Source organism: Salvia miltiorrhiza, chromosome 7, assembly GCF_028751815.1.
Source record: "Salvia miltiorrhiza cultivar Shanhuang (shh) chromosome 7, IMPLAD_Smil_shh, whole genome shotgun sequence".
NCBI lineage: Eukaryota > Viridiplantae > Streptophyta > Magnoliopsida > Lamiales > Lamiaceae > Salvia > Salvia miltiorrhiza.
The window spans coordinates 8513434-8534826 of NC_080393.1; the positions used below are offsets into that span (position 1 = coordinate 8513434).

Below are 21393 nucleotides of genomic sequence, written 5' to 3' on the forward strand. Positions count from 1 at the left end.
CACATTTGAGTCTAATCGGGGTATAATGTGGCTCACTTACGCTGGAATTAATAATAAATGACCCAAATTTACAAGCCCGAAAAAATGTGCCATAATTTTACAAAGCGCCCTAACTTAGTGGCCTACAAAAATTTTGCACTCTATAAAACCTAAATTCGAATAAAGAGGTTGGTTTAACCTTTAGGAATTTGATATCTCCTCTATACATACTATTTGCTTATTCCTTAAAAAACAAATGTACGACTGTTTAAACTTCTTTTTAGGTGGATTTTTTTTTAACTAGCTAGTTTAAATTAAGGGTTATTGTTATATAACAACATTTTAGTTAATTTATAAATTAATTACACATAAATTTTGAATATGTTACGATTTTACCAAGAAACTAAAATTCACACATAGTATGTTTTCTTTCTTAGTTACTTTACTTGCAGTTGCTACCTGTAGTTAACTTGTACGTGCAGGTAGAGTATTTTAACTTTCAGATATAGGTGGAGTCGAATAAATGACTACTCAATTTAAACTCGTTATTTGACATTTGACTTTTATCATAATTTTGCAACTCACTATTTGGTTTCATTCCACAAATATTTCTGTCGTCTGACATGTTGAAAAAAAATCATAGTTTTGGCGATAATCATGCGAACAATTCTTGTGGAAATTATGCATTCCTCAAATTAAGAAAAGTATTTATTTGTCCTCCTAAATTTGCCGGTTTGGAAAAATAAGAGTCAATTGCCAAACTATACCCAATTTGCAGTTTAACTGTCGTATCATTCATTCCCCTTTTTTCTTTGTATGTTTAGTTGATAAAAACATTGACTGACTTTCGTTTTCCGCACGTTGGAGAAACCTTGGTGCTACCACTAAATTAAATTCTAGTTTAATTTTAAAATGAAATAATTAGTTGTAGGTCAAACACTTGAGGTTAGAAGTCAAGTTCCTTTGCTCTTAAACATTCTGTCACAAATAGATTACATTGGGAAGGACAGGAGGTTTTTATTGTTGTTAATATGTTATAGGTGTAGAAATCCACCCTTAATTTTGTGGACATCGGCAAAATATGATACTAGACATCAATCAACCATAATATATTTTTGTTACGTATTAGTATTATATAATAAAAATTACGCGTGTAATAAATTTATAAATCGATAGTCATTATTCTTTATCTTTTTGAAATAAAAGAAATTTCCTTAATATTCAAGACAAAGTTAACATAAAAATCAATGTACAACTACCATAGTGGAAAATCATTTACAAAGGATACTAAACAAAATTAAATAACTTGGTATTGAATTGAGTTTCCAATAATTCACGAACCCTTTAACTGATCATTAGCAATTCTAAATATGAGGTAGGACGAGAACAAACTGGTTTGTGAAATAGTTTTTCATTTTCATATTGACTTGTATCGGAGTTATTTATTTATTCGTTTTCCGCTCGATCTATTTAGTATTTTTGACTCTGGAGGTGGGTTAGGCCAGATACATCCATTTCGTGGATTTTTTTTTTTTTTTGAGAATATTCATTTTCGAGGAAGTATTTAGGTCGTATTTTCAGGTTTAAGTTTTTATACTTGAAATTGCTCGAATGTATTGAATTTTCTATTGCAAAAAAAATACTATTTCATTTTCTGTTTTGTTTATACCGTGCATGTACTATTAATGTTAGTAATTAATAATCACCATATATACAAGTGGGAAAGTTTATATCTTATCCTCTAGATGTATATAAATGCATTGAGATAACCATAATATTAATGACTTTATTAATAGTTCTATATTGTTTAAGTAACGAATTTTCTATATCATAGGAAAATGAGAAAATAACAGATTTTACGAGATGGAATTGACAAGGTCTTTTAATTGTGGTTTACCACCAACTAACGATGCATTAGTCAAGTATATCATTACAAAGACCAAATACTTAGTTTCAGTGTCACAGTACCTAATGATGAGAAAGGCTAAGAAAATTAATTATTTCAGGGAGAGATTCACATAATTCTAACAAAGATTTTCCTATAAATAAGCCATTGCACACCCCTCCTAGTATAGTACATAGTAATTAGGAGTATTTTATAGGAAGAATTAAGCTGCTCACCTTGCAAAGTTCATCAAATTATGGTACGAAATAAAATGATCTTCTATTTTCCTTCCAGTAGACAGCCTTGATCTTTTTTGGGCCACTCATATTTTTCATTGCCATAAATTATCATTTTTCCACCTTATAATTATTCAAATTCTCACATTCAAGTCCAAATAGAATAGGCCTCTTCGTCGAATCTTTATTTACAATTCTATTTTGCATTTGTTTATTTCACTTAATTAACATTTTTTTTTGTAGGACACTTTTGCCTCTGTGTTGATTTTGTGGTTGGCCTTTTGGGCGTCAAGCATGGTTATAAACGCCCGTCCAAATCTACAAGATGACAGTGTCAAAACCTACGACGTCGCCAAATTTGGAGCTGTCGGTGATGGAATAACAGATGATACAAAAGTAATTATTAAAAAGTTGAATTAAATTGCAAAATCCTAATAAATGTACCGTGCAACAGACGTACCCCTCAGGATTTATTAATACTAAAATATTACTCAATTCTCTTTCAATTATCAACTCTTTTCATTAAGATTACTCCCTCAAATTCGCTACTAGGCATTTAAATCGGCATGGGAAGCAGCTTGCAAAGAAAAGAGAGAAAAAGCAAAGATAGCAGTAGCCAGTGGAAAGACATTTTTGGTGTCTCAAATTGAATTTAAGGGCCCATGCAGTTCCACCTCAATCATATTTGAGGTATAACATCCTTTGCAACTCATCACAGAATTGGGATATTATATATTTCTTCTTGCTATCCTAATATTTAATAAAGTGCAATTCTAGCTCCTATTCTTTATCACTTGATTTACCAATTGAAACAAAACTTAACTACAGATACTAGGAAAGATTGTGGCACCACCAAGATCAGCATGGGAGAAGAAAGGCGCGGACGAATGGCTCTATTTTCACAGAGTCGACGGGCTTACCTTGGTAGGGGAAGGCCAAGGAGTGATCGATGGTCGTGGAGAGACATGGTGGAAAAATGTGAGTTACCCCTAAAACCATTCTTACTTTCCTTTCAAATTCCCACCACTACTACTGCTCACCATCTTTCTGCTTTATGTGTTGCAGGGCGATACAAAATCGCGACCCACTGTAAGTATTTTATCCCATTAATAGATAGCTATGTGCAGGATTTTCCAACATGTAAACAAACTTATGTTTCTGGTGGTTCCTTATCAAGGCCATGAGGTTTTCTCACTGCAACAAACTCCAAGTTCGAGGATTGAAACATAGAAACAGCCAAAAGAACCATGTTTCTATAAACGGATGCAACAGCACTACCATTTCAGACCTAGTCATAACCGCCCCTCAAAAGAGTCCTAATACAGATGGAATTGACATCAGCGGTTCAACAGATCTTCGCATCCTTGACTCTGTCATGGAAACTGGTACACATTACCTTATTCTTTCTATTTGTCAAGCAATTTTCTTGTGCTAATTGGCTCTCCGTGTTGGTTATCATAAAAGGGGATGACTGTATTGCCATTAATGGGGGTACTTCAAATGTCAGCATATCCAACATAAATTGTGGTCCTGGACATGGAATAAGGTCTCTCTTTCTTTCTCTCTTACCATATGATGTTCCTTTACAAAACTAAACATTATGCAACAGTAACAAACAGATTTTCCATTAAGTGCCACATCACAACATTCACCAAACCCGTAACAAACCAGACCTTAGAGGAGCTAAATATGTTGGTGATAGATCCTTTTCATCATGTCTTTGGCAGTATTGGGAGTTTAGGGAAGAAGGGGAAGCATGATGAAGTAGAAGCAATAAACATACGCAATTGCACTTTCAACAGAAGTGATAACGGAGTGAGGATCAAAACATGGCAGGTCACAACTCAAAAACTGAGGAGAATCTAATCAACGAGTTTATCAAGTATGAAAACGGACCCATGATTTTTCTGTTCTTCTGTAGGGAGGATCTGGATTTGCCAGGAACATCAAGTTCTCGCAAATAATCTTCATCGAGGCTAATAACCCTGTTATCATCGACCAGTATTACTGTCCACACAAGAAATGCGCTACCAAAGTAAGTAACTATAAAATTCTATATTGCATAATTATCAGTAATCATGAGATACATGTGTTTCTGTTGTCTACTGATTCATTGTTTATGTACAGAAATCTGCAGTGAAAGTGAGTGATGTGGGATATTATGGACTCCATGGCACAACCATCTCCAAGAATGCTACTATTAACTTCAGCTGCAGCAAGACAGTACCTTGTACAAACATCATCGTGGAAGATGTGGACATAGAATCGGCAAATCCAAATCATCCGGCAAAGTCCCACTGCACCAATGCTTATGGAACAGCTCATGCATTGAGGCCAATATTGGATTGCCTACTGAAGTAAAATTTGGAATTCTGATATAAGACATATAGATACTAGGCTGCAGAGGACTAACAGAACTGTGAAAGAAGTCGCCACAGGCTTCTGTCTAGTACATTTAGTATACCATAAATTTAAATATGAATGAACTGAAAGTAGCTAGAGTCACATAGCAACAGTTTCCAGAGTTTTTCAGTTAATTTTTTTTATTGATGTAAATCATTCATGAGAAGCTATTCATAAGTTCTTAATTATAGTTTTGAGAAGTTATTAGCAGGCGCATACAAGTTGTAACACCCTGAATATTGATAAATTTGTGGGAGTAGTTCGTCAGTATAATAAAAAGCTCTAGTCACAATCTCATTAGTATGATTTATGCAATGCAGATTTGCAGGACCAAACATAAAGAAGCCACTTGTAAGCAGTTACACGTCTCTGTATGAGGTCGTTTAGGGAGGAAGGAAGAAGATAGTAACAGATTAAAAAAAAAAAATCATATAGCACAATAATTAGTTCTTCCAACAAGACATAATATACTTGCTTCTCTTCTCCAAAGGAGTGCAGAACAAGAAATTCTATATGTCACAAGAATCTGAGCGACCAAAAATATTGTATCTATTATCTGCAATATTGTCATATACAAAATCCCGCACGAATCTGCAAAATGAATAACGAGAGTGGATTAAGACAAGATGGATCATTTCATATTTCATTTTATACATATGGGAGCAGCAAACTGATATTGGCTTACAATGGTACAAATTGGAGAAACAAGGCCAGCTGAGGAAAGGGCATATCAATGTATTCCATGATCTTTAGTACAGCCTCTGATTTGATATAAGACCTGAACCCCCAAAAAATTGAGCCAAACAGTTAAAAAGATGTAGGTCATTTTCTAAGTCCAACATTTACACTGAAAATGTTACCTATCTTTTTCAACAAGAACAACACTTGAAATATCATCAGGAGCTCTTCCTGATCTCTGCAATAATTTTTTGCCTGATTCACTTTGTAGAGCTTCATATCTTATATTCCTGGAAAACAATGAATCTCATATTTTTAAAGTCGGAAAAAACCTTAAGCGAAATGATGGTATATGTCAAACACAAGGAAATCCAACCTTCGGCGATCACTATCTCGTACAAACTTCACGCCTCCATTACACAGGTTGCAGACACCTACCACACAAGCCAAAGATATTTTATGAAAAAGAGGCACATGTCGTCAACTTAGAATTAAAAGACTATTTTCAGAAATTGTTTATTCCTAAACCGCAGACGCACATAAATCAAATAAATTGCTTATTGTTTGCAATTCGAAACAGTAGAATATGTAAATAAAAATCAAATAAATAAGAGGAAGGGTACCGTCGAAGAGCATGATTGGTCGCGAATCTTGCTCGAAGAAGCTGTCAGTCTCCTTCACCCAGTCCACCGCCGGTGTGTTGCTCCGAGGCGGCGTTGATAAAGCGGCGGCAACATGAAACTGACGGCGGCAGCTAACGCGCGCTGGGAGAGGCGCAGGCGCGAACTTTACAGGAACGATTAGCGCCATTGAAATAACGGAATCGTTTCTTTAACTGCAGCCAAACAAAAATAAATACTCAGATATTTGTCGGAGCAGGGAGAATGACTAATCCATAAAAAAATGTAAAATAATTATTTATAAGTATTAACACTAATTTTATAAGTTCCTGAAAAAACACTAATTTTACTAGTATCATTCATCTTTTAAAAAGTAAAATAATTACTATTTATAAGGATTAACACTAATTTTATTTTTTAAAAATATACCACGATTTCTGTGAAAATTTTACATATTTTGAATTATGGTCTCCGAAAAGATTAACCTATTTAAACTTTTGTATATGGATAACAACTCAACCTCAAGATCAAGTTTTCAAATTTAAAAATATGAATAAAATCTTTATTTTTAGTTATTGCCACACTGGACAAACAAATATTCAGTCAATATTCGATTGATGAAAGTTAGATTTAACTAAACATTCGACAAACAACAATTAGTTTGAAACATTTATATTATATTTTCTCCTTTTTATTCATATTCTATCACAGTATAATGTATTACCACCCAGGACCAAGAAATCTTCAGTCAATATCCCATTATTATGAAAATTAGATTTGACTAAATATTTGACACTTGACAGTGAATGTATTATTCAACTATTATTGATTACTAGTGTATAACCCGTCGAAATTCGACGGGACTTTAAATTATAATTTAAATTAATATTATTTTATATAATATAATTATTTTTTAATTAATTTAATTAGATGTAATAAATTTTACATTATATTCGCTTCGACCACGAAAAGTATGATACTTTTGCTATTTTGGGTGTCCACAAAAATTATGGCACTTTTCATTTTAAGGCATGACCGTATTATTTTTTTCTATTTTTTTTATCTTACAAACACTCTTTATTTATAAAAAAAATCACTTTTAATTCAATCTCAACCACTCATTTCAATTTTGGTAGGACCATTTGTCCACCTGGTGGTTCTTCAGTCTCCGCTTTTGAAAAATCACCACCAATTTTCTTAAAACGTATGCCCACCAAAGTGTCATACTTTTGGTGGACGGAGGTAGTACTAATTTCAACTATATTCGTCAATTAAATATTAACTTTTTGCTAGAATAATAAAAATATACTTCGGTTCGTCCGCGATATCGTTTTCACATTTGTCATTTCGCGATATCGCGGACGGACCGAAATAGCAAATGTGGAAACGATATTGCGGACGGAGGGAGTATAAATTTTGTACAATTTTTCTATATTGACGGATAAAAATTAATTTAAGATCTCATTTGTCATCTAAACATCATCTCATCTGAAGTCTGTAAGACCAGATGATCATCAAGAACTCGAAGACGATATCTGACTTTTGAACGCCAAATTTTTTAGCATTATCTCGTCTGGACCCTAAAATACTATATCTGATTTAATGCGTCAGTCATCTCAACAACACTACCTGATGCTTTAAATATCATAACTCACTTCTAAACATCATTTTTAGTAGGAGTTAGAAACACCAAGGCTGACTTGTGAGATTATGCAATCTGAAGCTTGTGAGATCATAACTAACTTCTAACCATCATCTTGTATGGAGCTTGAAAAATCATAACAGGCTTTTGTGCATCGTCTCATTTAGAGCTTAAAATACCATAACTGAGTTTCAAGCATCATTTCGTTTGGAGTTTGAAATAATAAAACTGGCTCGTGAGCATCATTTTGTTTAATGTTTGAAAGACCATAACTAAGTTGTGAGAATCATCTCGTCTAAGGCTTGAGAAAATTGATGTGATATTCAAATTATATCATATCAATTTATTTACTATTTCAATTGGTAAATTTTCATAAAAAAATCAAAGAGTGATAAAAAAAAAAATTATACAAAATATCTTATTTTATGACCAAATTAAAATGAAGAATTTAATCACAAGTATTTATTTTTAAAAATAAAATTAAATGATTTTTTATTTAACTAAATAAATTTGATCAACTTTTATTGATAAATCAATTCAAATGTTTTAATCTGAATCACTCCACCAATTAAATGTGGGTTTTTGGTTTGGAGAGTAAGAGCATCTTTTTATATAGATTTTATTTTGGTGAAATCTCATAAAAAAACAATGTGGGATGAGAAGATTTAGATAAATAAGAATGAATAAATATAAAAATGTTTGGAGAATTAGGATAAATAAAAATACAAAAATATGGTGATGCCACATAGGAGTATTTCATTTTCCTATTAGATATGTGATGATTTAAATACTTATTCTTGTCCTAAACCCATATAATAATACCAACTAATTTTTCGAATTTGTTTAAATTTATAAAACATGTATATAAACAAATAAAATATCAAATAATAATTGGTTAATCTCGAAATTCGATGGATGAATTATTTTAAATTGTAATTTAAACTATATTAATATTATTTTATAATATAATTATTTATATATAAATTAATTTTGAATTTATTTAATTTGAGGCAATAGAGTATTACTTTCAACCGCATTCCTCAATTAAATGTTAACTTGTCGCTAGAGTAATATATACCTTTATATAAATTTTCATTCAATAAATTTTTTAAAAAGGTCGAAGTGAGAATGCAGATTTTAGAAAAAAAATAAAAGAAAAAAAATATGTAAATTTGATGGAATGTCTCACATTTGTGTCAATTGTATATAAACATTATTTTTATTAATTCTGTACAAATTGTTTACATTGACAAATAAGAATTAAGTTAAGACTTCATCTGTCATATGAGCATTATCTCATCTAAACCCTGTAAGAATCATAATCTAAAGCTCGACAGACGACATTCGACTTTTGAACACCAAACTTTTGAGCATCATCTCGTTTAGATCTTAAAATACTATATCTAACTTTTATGTGTCAATTTTTTGAACATCACTCTCCGAAGCTTGAAAGATCAAAGTTGACTTATGAGATTATATCATCTGTAACTTGTAAGATCATAACTAACTTTTAAACATCATCTTGTATGAAACTTGAAAAATCATGACAAACTTTTGTGCATTATTTCATTTGGATCTTGAAATATCATAAATGGGTTCTGAGCATCATCCCAATAGAGTTTGAAAAAATAAAATTAACTTATGAACATCATCTTATTTGAAGTTTGAAAGACCATAATTAATTTTTGAGTATCATCTCGTGTGAAGCTTGAGAAAAATGATTTGAGATTCAAATTATATTAATTTATTTAGTATTTCAATTGATCAACTTTCTTTAAAAAAAAAAATCAATGTTGAATTCAAATTTTATTTTGAAAAAAATTGTACAAAATATTTTATTTTATGGCCAAATTAAATTAAAGAAATAATTTATTTAATCACAATAATTTATTTTTAAAAATAAATTAACTAAATTATTTATATAGCTAAATAAATTTGATCAAATTAAGTTGACAAAGCAATTCAAATTGTATTAATTAATCTCAATCAATCCACCAATGTAGATTTTTAGTTTGGAGAGTAAGAGCTTCCTCTTATATGTATGTTTTATATTAGTGAAATTAGTAATGGTTTATTGCGATTTCTGGACATGATTTCACACCTTCTTTATATAGCAACGCACATGCGACTATGATTTTATCGAAATCTTTAAAAAGGCGACAATAAGTTATTTTGTTATAATTACTAATACTTTTTTTTTTCTACCGATATGTTATAATGTGACTTAAAAAAATGTTAGCTTCTGTTTTTATGATGGTGGATAGGGGCCCATTTTTATCGTTTCACTTTGAGCCCATTTTTTTTATCAAACATGTAACTCTAATTTTTATCGAGATAAAATAAATAATAAAAATTTATTAATTTAGATTATGTGTAAAATTAATATTATATATATATATATGTGTGTGTGTGTGTGTATATATATGATTAATGAATCTTTATATGGAATGTAATAGTTAATTAATTTATAAATAATGGAGAATATATATATGGTAAATCATTGCAAATGAATGAGATTTGAGAGATTTTGAAATGATGAAATTTGAGAATGCCACGTAGAATAAGTCACTTTCCTATTATATATAAGATACATAGATGGCTGATTATTTTAGTAAAATGGTTGAGTGTATTATGAGTGAAGAAGTAGTCTCACCTAAAGGGTAATATTAATAATTTCAACAAAAAAATTGAATTGTTAGTGAAGCCCATTATATGATAGAATAGATAAATAAATTGATATATTAAGGATGATATGTCGCGGAATAGTGTTTAAATAAACTTTTTTTGTTGATCAAAAAAGGTAAAAAAAAAATGACTATTTTCATGAACAAAGATAGTATTATTTATTTGCTTACATTATAATGTTATTCGCTATGCAGGATTTCATTGTTTATACAAATAAAATAAGCTATCTAAATCTTTGTAGAAAGGATATAATAATAAGTTACATAATTAAAATGGCTAAAAATCTTCGGATACCTAGTACACATACATGAGTACTGTCAAAACTATAAAAAATACTTCTACTATTTGAGTTTCACTTGCAATGCCTATATTAACTTGACATAGTTAAGTATTTCCCATGATTAAGGGCAGTCAGATCTCAAAGGGTAAGGTAGAGGAAGTTCATATGTTAAGTTCTTTTGGTGGAAAGCAATAACATCACATATTATATTTTTATAAATCCTTGACTGCACAAATAATTAGAGGTTAAACTACATGTCAATATACTATTGTACTCCCTCCGTCCACGAAATGAGTACTCATATTTCCTTTTTCGTCCGTCCACGAAATGAGTACCCATTTCCCTTTTTGGCAAGTGTACCCCACACAACCCTTTAATTAATACTCTCAAAAAGTGGGACCCTTAAACTATTCACACTACACTCCATACATTTCTTAAAACCCGTGCCGTCCACAAATGGGTACTCATTTCGTGGACGGAGGGAGTAATTGGTTTCAAAAGCATCTTCCAGATCGCTAACAGCAGCCATTGGCTTGTTGGTATTAAGCAAAGAAGAGATAGATTACAAACATATATCATTCTCTACTATATATGATCAATGTTAAATAATACAGATAAACAAGATTGAGAAGTGCTTCAAATTAATGGACAACATACACTTGATTTGTACAAAATGACTGAAGTGAGTCTGCAGTGGGAGCATTAGTCAACCATTGTGTAAGAGCACAATATAAGGGTATCACGAGAATACCAGTTGGCCAGAGCATACAATTGATAAAGTGGCTGCAGTGGAAGCTTTCCATGTATTGCCAGGAAAAACTCAATGAAGCATAGCACAATCAGAAAGCACCTTCATGTGCCTTTTAACATAAATAAATATTCCTAAGCGATAATTTGACAAGTTTAGGCACCAACTGACAAGTATCAAGCATTTAAATATAACACATAGTACAGGATATAAAATTCTTGTGGACAAAAGCAACTGAAAGATAAAAAACTGCAAGTGTAACTATCCAAAGAAACAGATCTGAGGCAGTATAATAAGCAAATCAGGTACATGACTCTTAACATCTGCATAGAGTTCATTTTATAAAAAGTAACACAAAACAAAGTTGTACACTTCTCTAAAGGCAGGCACAATAAATCGTAAGTTGAGCTATCACCATCTGAAAAATTAAAACTAAAGAGAGTGTCTAATCAGAAAATATAATTTTTTGTGAATACAAGATATATTGATTGCTAGAAATCATATTTAACCACGTGACATGGACAGAAGATAAATCCTCATTGAGGGCCACATACACCTAAGATAAACCTAGTTTAGATCCAATTGCATCAGCTATGAATATAAATCCAAGTCGTCCATTTACAATCTAACTCCATGAAAGCACTCCTAAGAAGATTTCCACCGGCAAATTGCCCATGAACTAATAATTAAACGACATTCATCTTTTTCTTTCCCAAGATAAAAGTATGATCACATAATGCTTCAATTTTCTGATAACCGCAATATTCGAAGTTTTTCCTAGCCTCTGCCACATCAATGAGGATCCAGCCTCTGCCACATCACTATATCTTTAGATAGTTTGTTATACAGCTGTTATGCAGATAGTTAATGTAATCAGCTTAGTTTTTTTCAATATTGAAATGAATTCAAGCTCTTTAGCTTCTCTCTCTAAAGTTCAGTACCTTTAACAATATGAAATGCCAAAAAAATCTTATCTTTAAGCACAGATCCAATCTAATAAGGCTTTCAAAAATAACAGAGTATATAAGTTTTAAAGAATGGTTTATCACATACCTGTTGATTGAGGGCTGCAATAGGAGTCACAACCTATAAATGAGATGAGCAAATGAGATTGTCAAACAGATAATCTTTTATAAGAGCAGACTTATATTCTTAGACATTTCATAGAACAGTTGGTGAGCAATAATGGTTAGTTCTTTAAATAAATCGAAAACTGAAGACCAAAAACACGACACACATCACATATATGATATATGCGACCAAATTGACAAAATCGAAACAAACACAACATTCTCCAAAAACGAAAAAAACCAAAACCATGATCGAAATAAAATAACATTAAACCACACATGGCACTGAAGTTCAATGAGCCAATAAGTTCGAATGAGAAAACAAAACTCAAAACCTCAAAGTTGAAAGAATTACCTGTTGTTGCTCCAAGGACGAAGAATGACCTGCAACTTTTCCCTTTCCTTGCAATTTCTAAAGCCCACTTGTAGAGGAATAGCCTGTAAAGAATTTATATAAAAAATCAAGGTGTATGGGTAGGATTAAATCCGCTTATTTGCCTTTCCAAATCTATCACTCCTAATCACTTACCTTGAATCATGTATCTGTAGTGTGGGGTGCAGCCATGGATGAAGCACCTCCCAAATTTGGACCATCGAAATTGAAGAGAGAGAGAGACTGAATCTCTCAAATACAGTGCCCATTGTTTGAGATTGAAAGAGAGAGACTGAATCTCTCTAATCTCACAGCCGATTGTGCCATCGAAAAGCCAAAACCATGAAATTGAAAGAGAGAGTTTCCATGGATGAAGCACATCCCTAATTTGTGCCATCGAAATTGAAAGAGAGAGCTTGAATCTCTCAATTACTGCGCCGATTGTATGAGATTGAAAGAGAGAGACTGAATCTCTGAATTAAACAGCCGATTGTTTGAGATTTGTGGGAGGATTGATTGAATAATTTGGAAACTTCAGAAAAGAAACAGTTTTTTTAACATGTGTAATAATTGTGAGAGAAATCTGGGTACCGTAACGGCTGTAATATTACACCACGGCAAGGCTTTGAAAAATTGTGAGGCAGGCATAAGGCTTTCAAAAATAGATGAGAAAAAAGGCTTTGAGATAGTATAAAATAAAGCACTGTGAGTGTGTCATGTAGGAGAGAGAAACAATATAGGGGCTGGAATATGTATTGCTTTATAGAATTGATAGATTGAGAAGCGTAAATGAAATACCGTTTGATATGTAGGAAAGACCCAATGCCACGTAAGCGTCAAAAACTCGTCCGTGGGAGTCATACGTGTATTATGCAACCAATCAGAATTCGCCTCTGCTGTCACACTTTAAACACAGTTAATTCTCCGCAAATGCAGAAAAATTAGCAATTTCAGTTGTAGAATCAAGTGAAGAAAAAATGGGGTGGATTGAAGACGCCGTGACTTCTGTCAAATCTATCCAACTGCGGCAGGCCCTCCATCAGACAATCAGCATCGGTTTCTCTTTCTTTCAAACTCCTTCTTTTCCCACTTCCTTTTCAGCTTCATGATTCCTCATGTCAGAATCTAGTTTTTGCTTAAATTGTGTTGTGAAAAGTGTAATTTTTTTTCGTATTGATAGATGCTTCAATGCTTGCGGTTAATTTGTATCTCCTTATGCATTTCAATAATGACGATTTGGGATGGCCAGAGAGTTGAATAATGAATTTTTCGTCAATATATTTCGTTAACTCCATGGGATGGCCAGAGACTTTAAGGATTTTAATTATTAGGTAAATGCACAGTTGAGTGGCTATGATTACCGAAAGATTATTCTTGGATTTGTCAACTAGTTGATGTTGGCTGAAAAATTGAGCTTGCTAGAGAACGTTGGCCTTAAATTTCTATCTAATTCATGGTGGTATATATAATTCCGGATACCTAAGGGTCTAAGATGTGTTTAAGAACCCTAAATCTAGATTACTACATTTGTATGTATAATAAAGCTCTTATGATGCTTAATGGCAGTACTTCTTAAATAAATTATGATGAAGATTTGTTCTAAACTCACTGTTGCTAATGCTTTATTCTTTGTATATGTTTCTTATATTTCTGGGGCAGTGAGTTTAAGTTAACTGATCGAAGCCTTTTCAAAATATTTGGCTAGGAATAAAAATGATTTTCTCTGTACATGCACTTCAAAGGTGAATCAAGAAGTGATTTTGGTTTATCTCTTCTTCTTTTATGACTTCAGGTTTAATTGTCACATCCGCGTTGATGATATGGAAGGCGTTGATGTGTATAACTGGAAGTGAATCCCCCGTTGTTGTTGTTCTTTCCGAAAGTATGGAACCTGGATTTGCTAGGGTAAGAATAAATCATATGTCGCTTTTATTTAAAAACAAAAAAACAAAACAAAAACAAAAACAAAAAACCTTTTTTTTTATCTTTCCTTTTCATTTTCCAAGACTAAAATCTTGAATCCAAAAACTATGTCTGAGTAACTTAATCTTTTTACTTGAATTCATGTACATCCAAATTGTTTGTGCTAGGTGTCATCTTTTCTCTCTTCTGCACCCCTTTTACATGTTTTTTTTAGTAACATTTTTTTTCATGGAAGCACTGAATAGTTACTGATGTGTAGAACACATATTGGCAAATTTTATCTACAGGGAGACATTCTGTTCTTACGTATGAGCAAAGAACCAATTCGAGCAGGCGAGATTGTTGTGTATAATATTAATGTAAGAATTTATTTTGTTTACTGTTGCAATTTTCAGAGTTCCGTATCAGTTACTTTCTTGTATCTTTCCTATGTGCTGTATGAATCAAGGAAACAGAATGCTAGTGTGCCTTATTTTGGGGGCAGGTTTGTTGTATTATTAAAATGAAGTGCACCGTTCTTTTTTCAATTATGTTTGAGTTTATTCGAGCAGGGCATGAATAGTTTTGTTACACACGACTTCTAAAACTTAATCTTGTTAGTTTAATTTAAGGGGTTTTCAATAGAAACTACCTGGCTAACAACTTTATACAGAATCAATTGAATAGCTTGCTTAGATTAACATGGGTGTGTCAGTATAAACTCAAAATTAGTGATTAGAAACCTTTCGTACATTTTTGAAACCAAATAGGTTGGCATATTTATGCCTCCAAAATTGTGTTCAGATGGATAATTCATAGACCAGTAAGTGTTGGTACTTTCAACGTGAAAATCTTACTTTATCCGTAAGAAGAGCAGCACATTCATTTACATATATGGTTGATGAAACTGTAAGCAACTTGCGTAGTATCAAGTAGCTAGTTCTTTCCTATTCTTGTTGCTTTCTAATTGACATCCTGTGGTTTTCTTATTTCAGGGTCGTGACATTCCAATTGTTCATCGTGTGATCAAGGTAGGTATCACTACATCATGTCATTTTTTTGATAAATTATACGAGTAAATAAAGAAATCTAAATACCGCACCACGGTGGACTCGAACCCAAGACCTCAGGCCTTGAGCATTAACCACCTACCGCTAGGCCAACACACACACACTACATCGTGTCATTTTGTTTCTGGAGATGCTGGATTGTTGCTTTCTGGTGTTTTATTTTTGGTAGGGTGCTTCCTGACTCCTGCTAGGCGATACACTTGCCGTTTGCTGTGTTGCTAAATCTTCTCCTCACCAAACACCGATTCTAATTAATCGCTTATCTAAAAATACACGAACATCATTCATTCATTCCAACACAATTCAATTCGCTTATCTAACTAATGCATTTTGGTCAAAATCCATATATGTTTGTGTTTTGTCATCGTAGGCATTTGGATGTTACATTTTTGCTATAACTAACGTTTTCAATATTCCCTGTTATTAGGTCCATGAAAGGTCAGATACCGGAGAAGTTGCTGTCCTCACTAAAGGTACCAAACTTTGGTCTGAGGCTAAATAGATCTCCTTTAACTTGCTTAATTATGTTATCTTTTACTCTTTTTAAGGATTTCAGCTGCTTGACATGTTTAAAAATAAGAATGACAAGGTCTCGTTATTTTCACCAGTTATTAATATGCTTCTTCCTAGACTGCAAAATCAGTCACTTTAATTTTGATGCTAACGTTGCAATCTTAACTTGTTTTCCTCTCAGGGGATAACAATGATGAAGACGACATATCTTTATATGCTCCCGGTCAGCGCTGGCTGCAGCGAAAACACATCATAGGAAGAGCCGTTGGGTAAGTGTTGAATCCAATATTCTCAACTACAACTCTAATGCTTCTGCACCAAAGCAGTCTTTCTTTGTATTCTATTCTATTCATCAAAAAATGATTTCAATTTACTTATAGCTCGCATAGCAAATGAATCACGAAGTGGATGAATCTCTTGGTTGCTTGTTGCAATTGCTTTGAATGAAAATCTTGAATCATCATCGTCAATTGTTTAATCATTCTGGATTAGTAAAGACTAACACATTCATCATCGTCATTGCAGCTTCTTACCTCACGTTGGGTGGGCGACCATCATTATGACAGAAAAGCCATTGATAAAGGTCGATTCATCTTCTTATGTTTTTTGCTACCTTCCAATCTCATTAGCTGTGCTGGAGAATGATGTTAATTTAGTTTTCTCCCCTTGCTCTTGCAGTACATTCTTATTGGGGGACTCGGCTTGCTCGTCATTACATCCAAGGACTAACAAAACCAAGCTCGATCGAAGGATTCATCAGCTACTTTCATCGAATTGAGATTCAAGATTATTCCATATGCTCAATAGTCTCAATATAACATGGTTCATTGCTTGTATATGTCGGAGTTGTATGCAATTTTTTTAATTTTAAACGACTCTGATTCTTACTAGAAAATCCTGCATAAGAACAGGTTTTGCCCAATTTTAGATAAATCATAGAAGATATCATCAATTTACTATTTAAAATCACCCCGCACAACATTAACATATACTCCTACTTGAGATATATGTTTTTTGGGAGTAGTTTTGGAGATAAACAATCACTACATATACTTAACCTTTTCTTCAATTTTACAAAATCACAAGAGCGTTATTTTGATCACATCATTTACTATTTTTCTTTAATTTTATACAAACAAAGTTAAATTTCAAATTATTTTCCAACTCTTTTTGGCGTCCCATGCTACCTCCAATATAATCTCCAACAAATTTAACTTAAAAAACGACTATCATTGGGTAAGATTCATACTGTTCAACTTGAAAAATACATTGATACAAATATAACTTAGAATAGATGAATACAACAAATGTGACTACAAATTCTTTTTCAACAAATTTCACCGCTATTAAGATACTGATCAAAACTCATCTTGAAAGAATAACTTCAACTAGGGTGAAAACGATAACAAAATCTGTACCTCATAATTTGAATTCGCAGAAGCAATCAGGCAAAGCAGATCCTACACCCATTACATAATCATTTCTATGAACCTTCCACAGGGCATCCATTAACGAGTTCCCCTCAAGCCCCTGTGAAGTGAGAACTGCAAACGCCCTCCGGCTCAAGAAAAGCGTTCTGTATAATCCCTTGAAAGCACGCATAGCTGCAACCATTTTATCCATATTGCCGAAATACGTTGCCATATATGAATCACTATTTATAGAGACGTAGTAATCCAGTGCAGCTTTGGTGTTCCCATGCATGTTTCTGAAGTCATCACCATCTAAAAGGCTGGATTTGGTATATACATTTGCATACACCGAAGTTAGGCCTTCAAGTTCCATTAGACCATCCCCAGCTGCCAAGTATATATTTGTGTCTGTTGGTATAGAAAGAGCTTGAAGGATTATTGTCGTTTCGTTTGGTGTAAGCGGACACTTCCCCCTGCTTCTCCAAAGACGAGCTTGTTCTCCAGTCCAGGGCTTCCTATCTCCTCGTGCAGCCTCTATTGCTTGGACAGATGCAGGAGAAAGGCTGGAGTACTCACATTGGCTATAAGCTACCATGTCCGGTTCAAACCGCAGATGAAGTGCAAGGAAGGGTTTGGGTATAGCTCCTAGAAGCTCGAAACCTTTCTTCTCCAATTTTTCGGTTAATTGCAGAGCACTATAGCAAGCCTGACAAAGAGCAGCTTTAGCAGACAATGGATACCTGCAAATGGAGAGTTTGCATTAATCCATCGAAATCAAAATAGATTGAGATAACCACCAGTCAGAAAGTGGAGAATGACGAAGAATGGCATCAATTGAAACAAGAATGGCAAACAAAAAGATCGAGATGACAAAATGACAAAAGAGAGTAAAGTGAAAACACAACTAAGGATAGCATCATCTGAAACAATACAAGTTAAATAACCTAAGATACTTCTGCTTAGGCAAACAAGATGATGACAAAGAAGAGCTTCAAATGCATGTTACCTGTCCCTTCTTTGACTCATTGCAGGAGTGATTGAAATGTAGTGGTGCTCCAAGAGCGATGGAAGTACAGTTTCTACATAATCAAATAAGCCTTTACGCTTGCTACAATCAACTCGAAAAGGCTCTTTTGATACAAGTTCCACAGGCAACTCTTTTACTACCTGAACAAATCCGTTCATTTTTTGGATGAAGTAATCCACATCAAATACATCTCCGAATCCACTGCATTGTAAAATTATAAGTCAGGAAAGGTTCTTGATGGGTTGGGGTAATCAATTTATTAGATTATAACTTATAAGATCCGGTTCTATCACAGCATCTATCCATAATAATTTATCATAAAGAGCAGTATTTCAATAATTGCAGCCCACAATAGCCGATTAAATTATCTTTTGAAGTTTAATGCTTAGGGCCAATTAGTATATATCAAGTTGAGATTGAAATGCCGATGTTATACAAGATTATCTGACATTATACAGAAACATAATAAACGAAACAATAAAGGCATGATCATAGAAGTTATCCGACTAAAAGGGATTCCATATCATACCTAGATTCATTCCAATATGCAGCAACCTCAAATTTTGGTAAAACAAGAGTGGCATTCAGCAAGCGAGCAATACCAACACCATCACAGAACTGCAATCATCTCCGTCAACACAATTTTCACACAACAATCCAAAACGATAATTGGTGAATAATACACAGATATGAAGTGAAGTACTCACATCCCTCCTCATCTGATTGAGCCCACCATAGCAATCAATGCGAATATACCCATTGCTCTTTTCTGGCAGAGCTGCAGCAAAAACCAATGCAAATGTCTGCATTTTGATGCCAGCCAATGTTGACTTAGAAAAAGTAAACTGAATCATAATCTAAACATATGATAGATTATGAGCTTGTGAACCCATGATGTCAAGTTTGTTCAAGTTCTAAATCAAATTCCCCAATCCACCCCCAAGTGTTTATAGTTCAAGCTATCCTAGAAGCTATCTTTTTCACCTTCAGAAAAATAGTACTAATATTTATTCATAGCTTGATAAAGCACTCGAACTGTCAATTTAGCATCCAGAACACAATCATGATTCATGTGAACAATAAAAAAAATCTCATAACTGAAACAGAAAGATCCATAAACTGAAAAAAAAAATCCACGTATGAATTGAAATAGAAATCTAACCCGCAAGATGGCCTTGAAGCCACCAATTACAAGGCCGCCATTCGATTAATCTCCTCAAACTCCAAATCTCAGCTCGTTCTGACCTGTTCCACAATCAGATCAGAATTTGTACACATTTGGGGGAACACCAAAGAAAAATGCAGCATTTGAATGATTTCCCGAGCAGAAATGAAACTTACGGCGGAGAAATGGGCAACGTTTGAGAAAATTGGAAGGAAGGCGAGAACAAAATTAGGGCTAGAGCAACAGAGACAAAAATAACTGCTGATGCGAGTAGGGTTTTCCCTACCGTCGGAGCAATCATTGAAGCCACCGTCTTAATTCGTGTTTGAGAGAAGAAGAACGGATCTGTAAACTTCTTTTTTTTTAGAATCGATCTATAAACTTCTTCACTGTGGAATGAAACCACAAATTTCAGATCGCATTCTGTTCTTTAATTTTATTTTTTTCTTTTTATCCTTATAGTAGTAATAAAGTTACTATTAGCAATGTTCAAATAAAACTAATCAAATGTTTACAATTTTATCTTTTTTTCCCCCAAACAAATTTAGAACTAGTTAAGCTACTTAGAGCATCCGCATTGGGGGTTCCTTGATAGCTTACTTGATAGCCTACTTGATAGTGTTTGTGTTATTGAGTAGGTAGTGCTGCATTGGGGTTCCTTGATAGCCTACTTGATTTTTTTAGTTTTTAAAGAGGAGAGAGAAATTTTTAAAGAAGAGAAGAGAATTAAAAAAAATAAGAAAAAAAAAAAGAAAATCACTCGAGCATACTCGAAAACTCGAGTAGCACTCGAGTAGCTCCTCCCTGCAACGCCTACTCGAGTTCGAGTAAGGCATCGAGGATGCCGTTGCCAATGCTCTTATGAATTATATGGATCGCGACTTCAAAAAACTAATGAAAATGTTTACAATTCTATCTCGTTTAATCATATGACTTAATCACCCCTAAAAAAATTAATGACTTAATCAGACTCTATATAGTCTTATCGGGACACCAAGCGGTGCAACTTCCTGTGTGTGAACAGTGAGATCTCTGTTTCAAACCTCACTGCTCCCCCTCCCAACTCCCCCAAGTAAAAAAAAAAATCCGACTTTATATAAGAGTATAAATTGATCACCGACATAAGCTATGGACACTTTAATCATGGTAACAATTATAAATAAAATTGACAATTATTATAAATCAAACAAGGCTAAAATTAGAGCATCCACATCGGCTTACTCATTCGAGAGGACTCGAGTCGTTTCTCGGATGAGTAAGCTGATGTAGGTGGTTGTTGCTTACTTGAGTCTTACTCATCCGGATGAGTAAGGTTCACCCGCCTTTATGTAAGGGCCGTGCAAGCGCGCGCCATTTTTAAGTGGACTCGAGTCTTACTTAACAGATGTAGAGGTTCGACTCATAGCTTACTCATCCACTTTTTATATGGATGAGTCGATTTATGGGTGCGTCAACTAATATAGGATACTGATTCATAAATGGTCCCTCTTTGGATTAAGTAAGTTACTTATTCAATAGATGTGGATGCTCTTAGCAGAAACAAAATCTTTTATGCATCTCGATTCATATCCCTATTCCCAATAAGAGCACTAGCAACGGGATTCACGGAATGGGCGCGCATTCGGCTCACGCAAGCCCGCTGCCACTTTTGAGCCCACAGCGTGAGGTACGTGGTTTGACGCATCAAACGTGAAGAGGAGAGACG

At 33.6% G+C, this 21393-nt stretch overlaps 5 protein-coding genes across 9 annotated transcripts; 2 read left to right on the forward strand and 3 right to left on the reverse strand.

The window, feature by feature from the left end:
- The first annotated feature begins 2062 nt into the window (after positions 1–2062).
- LOC130992306 (probable polygalacturonase At3g15720) lies at positions 2063–4759 on the forward strand. The gene is made up of 10 exons (XM_057916874.1): positions 2063–2123; positions 2344–2496; positions 2653–2790; positions 2929–3078; positions 3166–3189; positions 3278–3485; positions 3565–3646; positions 3828–3936; positions 4022–4135; positions 4228–4759. The coding sequence occupies exons 1-10, from the start codon at positions 2121–2123 to the stop codon at positions 4459–4461; spliced, it is 1215 nt and encodes a 404-aa protein (XP_057772857.1). The 5' UTR covers positions 2063–2120; the 3' UTR covers positions 4462–4759.
- A 150-nt stretch (positions 4760–4909) lies between these two features.
- Positions 4910–6151, reverse strand: LOC130992307 (DCC family protein At1g52590, chloroplastic). The gene is made up of 5 exons (XM_057916875.1): positions 5805–6151; positions 5558–5615; positions 5364–5471; positions 5189–5281; positions 4910–5094 (listed from the first exon to the last, which is right to left on the reverse strand). Exons 1-5 carry the CDS (start codon positions 5989–5991, stop codon positions 5013–5015), a joined length of 528 nt encoding a protein of 175 aa, XP_057772858.1. The 5' UTR covers positions 5992–6151; the 3' UTR covers positions 4910–5012.
- Positions 6152–10968: 4817 nt separating this feature from the next.
- On the reverse strand, positions 10969–13267 carry LOC130992308 (uncharacterized). 2 transcript variants are annotated; one of them, XM_057916876.1, is made up of 4 exons: positions 12756–13267; positions 12582–12664; positions 12210–12242; positions 10969–11966 (listed from the first exon to the last, which is right to left on the reverse strand). In XM_057916876.1, exons 1-4 carry the CDS (start codon positions 12866–12868, stop codon positions 11854–11856), a joined length of 342 nt encoding a protein of 113 aa, XP_057772859.1. In that variant the 5' UTR covers positions 12869–13267; the 3' UTR covers positions 10969–11853. The 2 variants fall into 2 exon arrangements, with proteins under 2 accessions (XP_057772859.1, XP_057772861.1); XM_057916878.1 differs by having other exon boundaries at positions 10969–11290; positions 12756–13266.
- Positions 13268–13469: 202 nt separating this feature from the next.
- LOC130992310 (uncharacterized) lies at positions 13470–17050 on the forward strand. Of its 2 annotated transcripts, XM_057916883.1 has the most exons (8): positions 13470–13655; positions 14392–14504; positions 14810–14881; positions 15497–15532; positions 15999–16044; positions 16266–16353; positions 16610–16667; positions 16763–17050. In XM_057916883.1, exons 1-8 carry the CDS (start codon positions 13577–13579, stop codon positions 16811–16813), a joined length of 543 nt encoding a protein of 180 aa, XP_057772866.1. In that variant the 5' UTR covers positions 13470–13576; the 3' UTR covers positions 16814–17050. The 2 variants fall into 2 exon arrangements, with proteins under 2 accessions (XP_057772866.1, XP_057772865.1); XM_057916882.1 differs by having other exon boundaries at positions 13498–13655; positions 16610–17050.
- Positions 17051–17293: 243 nt separating this feature from the next.
- Positions 17294–20254, reverse strand: LOC130992309 (O-fucosyltransferase 13). Of its 3 annotated transcripts, none has more exons than XM_057916879.1 (6): positions 19865–20254; positions 19686–19768; positions 19231–19301; positions 19053–19141; positions 18503–18724; positions 17294–18236 (listed from the first exon to the last, which is right to left on the reverse strand). In XM_057916879.1, exons 1-6 carry the CDS (start codon positions 19987–19989, stop codon positions 17504–17506), a joined length of 1323 nt encoding a protein of 440 aa, XP_057772862.1. In that variant the 5' UTR covers positions 19990–20254; the 3' UTR covers positions 17294–17503. The 3 variants fall into 3 exon arrangements, with proteins under 3 accessions (XP_057772862.1, XP_057772863.1, XP_057772864.1); XM_057916880.1 differs by having other exon boundaries at positions 19231–19326; positions 19686–19763; positions 19865–20147; XM_057916881.1 differs by lacking the exon at positions 19865–20254 and having other exon boundaries at positions 19231–19326; positions 19686–19773.
- Between the last annotated feature and the right edge of the window lie 1139 nt (positions 20255–21393).